Genomic DNA, 2,846 nt, shown 5'->3' with positions numbered 1-2,846 from the left:
TATGCCTTTTGGTGCCGCACCAGTCCTTTTTTTGTTCTTGCTACCGGATACACCATTTGTATTTTCACTCCTCTATCAACGAAAATTAGTACCCTGCTGCTTTTTAGTCAAAAACAAGTGCTGTTAATTCATCTAGCAAGGATCAATGTCAGTATGGAGTATCTTGGGAATTGCTTCGAAGACTAACAGGTGCAAGAAGGTAATAATTCAGACTATACTAGTACCAACACATACAAAAACCGCTATGTACATTCCCCTGATGCAGATATCGTTTACACTACTGTGCATGTATGTATAAAAAACCCAGGGGAGTTTCTTTTTTCCTCGGAAACAAGGGGAGAGGGCTGAGAAACTACCATGATCCATTGGGCCGTTTTTACATGGCCACCTGCTGATGGTACTAATCCACGAGCCCGTTATGACGGAGTACACACTCTCACCGGGTCAGTTACTCACGTTCCCAAATCAGCCGCCGCCCCATTCCCCATCCCGAGCCCTAGCCCCGGCGAGCAGCGGCGGCCGGCGTCGCAACCGTCGAGTCGACTGCCTCGAGGCACGGATCCGCGGGCCGGGCAGGAGGCGATGCCGCCAGGAGGAGGAGGAGAAGAAGGAGACGAGCATGGCAGCAGCACGGTGCAGAGCCACCCACCGGCGACCGTCCACCGCGAGGAGGACACGCCGCAGCTCCCCACCATTTCTGCAGTAGCTTCCAAGGTTTGCTCCAAGTCCCTCTTCTTTTTTTACAAGGCCTTCCAATCTTCTAGTGTGCCCCCATCTTCGATCCAAGAAAGGAAAGGAATCGGGAACCTGAACGAACCGTTTGTATCATTGACAGGAGAAGCAGAAGCTGGAGCAGCAGCCCGTGCCGAGCCTCCCCGAGGGCGCCCTCGTCGGGATCCTTTCGCGAGTGCCCTACAGGTCCCTCTGCCGCTTCAAGTGCGTGTCCAAGCCGTGGCTCGTCCTCTGCTCCGCCCGGGACATCCTCAAGAGGTCGCCACAGACCCTCTCCGGCTTCTTCTACAAGAACGCCGGTGTCCTCAAATTCCGCAATTTGTCCGGGAGAGGTCTGCCTCTGGTCGACCCTTCTCTCCCTTTCTGGCGGCAGAGGTACGAAAACGTTCATGTCGAACAATTGTGCGAAGGTCTTCTCCTTTGCAGCTGCTGGAATTCGTGTTCCGCGTGTGAAAATGATTATGTTGTGTGCAATCCCGCGACTCAAGAGTGGACTGTGCTGCCTCCTGTAGTATTTCCGGCTCAAGAGTGCAGCCACCCGTGGAAGAAGGGCATACCAATGACTTACTTAGGTTTCCAAGCCGCTGTGCCATCCCGCTTTATGGTGTTTGCAACCCCTTACAATGCTGACCACCTTCCTGGACAAATGGCCATCTACTCATCAGAAACTGGACACTGGACTTACGTGCAGACTAAGTGGTCCTCCGTAACTCATGTGGATTGTAGTAGACGCACACATGTCTTCTTGAATGGCACCATGCATTTGGCCACCCTTTGTAATTCAATAATACCCACAGTTGACGTGGAGGGGAAAGTTTGGAAGGAGATTCAAATGCCAGTTGACTGGACGAGCTGTAATATTGTTTTGACTGGGCAATCTCAAGGGCGTTTGTATGCGTGGCAGGTGGATTATTGTGATGATAGTGAACTCGATATTTGGGTTCTTGAGGACTATGGTACTGGAAAGTGGACCCTAAAGCATACTGTTAATGTTTCAGAGCTGTTCGGAAGGCATTGTCGCAAAGATGGTGATTTTTATCAGATGTTTGCACTTCATCCAGATTGTAATGTCATTTTCCTTACCAACCAGAAGAAGAAGACAGTGTCATATGATATGGATAATCAGAAAGTACATGTTATCTGCGACGAGTTCATGATTGGGCTACCTTATATTCCCTGTTTTGCGGAATTGCCATCAGTTGGTCACTGAGAGTCAGTGCAGCATCTGGAACTCAACAGGGCACAATACCTTTGTAAAAATTATTTGTTGGTACGGGCCTACTTTTTAATTTCGTGGCATTGCTTAGATATGCTCCAATTCCTCTGTCTACCAGTTTCGTATTCTTCTCTGCTGGTGTTCTGGTGCATGCCTTTTGTGGCTTGAACAATGTTTGTTAGCCAAGACTTTGTAAGGGTAAGGGTCTTGCATAGTTGTATGAATGCACCTAGCCATTTAATCTATTTGCTGTCATTTAGTACTAATTATTGTGGCTACTTTTTAGCTGTCGATGTGTGGTAATATAAGATATTGGAGTGCATTATGTTTGAAATCATTTGTATTTTCACCTTCTTATTCCCATTTATTTATGCAAATCAATATCTTTAGTGTACAGCTTGTTATCCATCGATGGTAGCTCTGTTTTTATGAATTTCTAAGAATTGAATCCGTTTCAAAGAAAGAAAGAATTGAAACGATTATCTGTGAATTATCTCTTCTATATTGTATCATATAGGGTAAAGAAATATGAGTTTCTTTTAGAGTGAATTCCGGTTTTTACCCCCTATTTTGACTTTTTTGACACTAATTACCCCATTTAGCGGGATTTCATCCGTTTTACCCCATTTAGCACAAGTGTTGCCACAATTTACCCTCTTTTAAATTTTGCGTGCGTCCTGACCTACAGGTCACAATTTGTCAGGTCTAGCTGGCATGCCACGTCAACGGATTTTTTCTGTCTATTTTTCTCCCTACTAAACTCATTTCCGGTTTGAAGTATTTTGATGGGACGATTGTACTTGATCAGCATGTCATATTACCATTGAATAAATTATAGGAGAAATTGTTACCAATATAATCTAAAATCATGTATGCTTTTCTTCAGTTATCATATATG

The 2,846-nt window shown here is 45.7% G+C and overlaps 1 protein-coding gene across 1 annotated transcript; it reads left to right on the top strand.

Moving 5' to 3' along the window:
• Positions 1–465: 465 nt before the first annotated feature.
• Positions 466–2,193, top strand: LOC147992827 (F-box protein At5g49610-like). The gene is made up of 2 exons (XM_087541485.1): positions 466–714; positions 836–2,193. The coding sequence occupies exons 1-2, from the start codon at positions 583–585 to the stop codon at positions 1,940–1,942; spliced, it is 1,239 nt and encodes a 412-aa protein (XP_087397611.1). The 5' UTR covers positions 466–582; the 3' UTR covers positions 1,943–2,193.
• The last annotated feature ends 653 nt before the right edge of the window (positions 2,194–2,846 follow it).

Source organism: Triticum urartu, chromosome 1A (genome assembly GCF_056163025.1).
Source record: "Triticum urartu cultivar PI428250 chromosome 1A, HENAU_Tu73, whole genome shotgun sequence".
NCBI lineage: Eukaryota > Viridiplantae > Streptophyta > Magnoliopsida > Poales > Poaceae > Triticum > Triticum urartu.
The sequence above is the reverse complement of the archived record's forward strand: the minus strand, read 5'-3'. Positions and strand labels throughout refer to the sequence as shown.

Coding starts and splice junctions, on each gene's coding strand:
- LOC147992827 (XM_087541485.1), top strand. CDS start 583: ATGCCGCCAGGAGGAGGAGGAGAAGAAGGAGACGAGCATGGCAGCAGC. Junction 715..835: donor TTTCTGCAGTAGCTTCCAAG/GTTTGCTCCAAG, acceptor TATCATTGACAG/GAGAAGCAGAAGCTGGAGCA.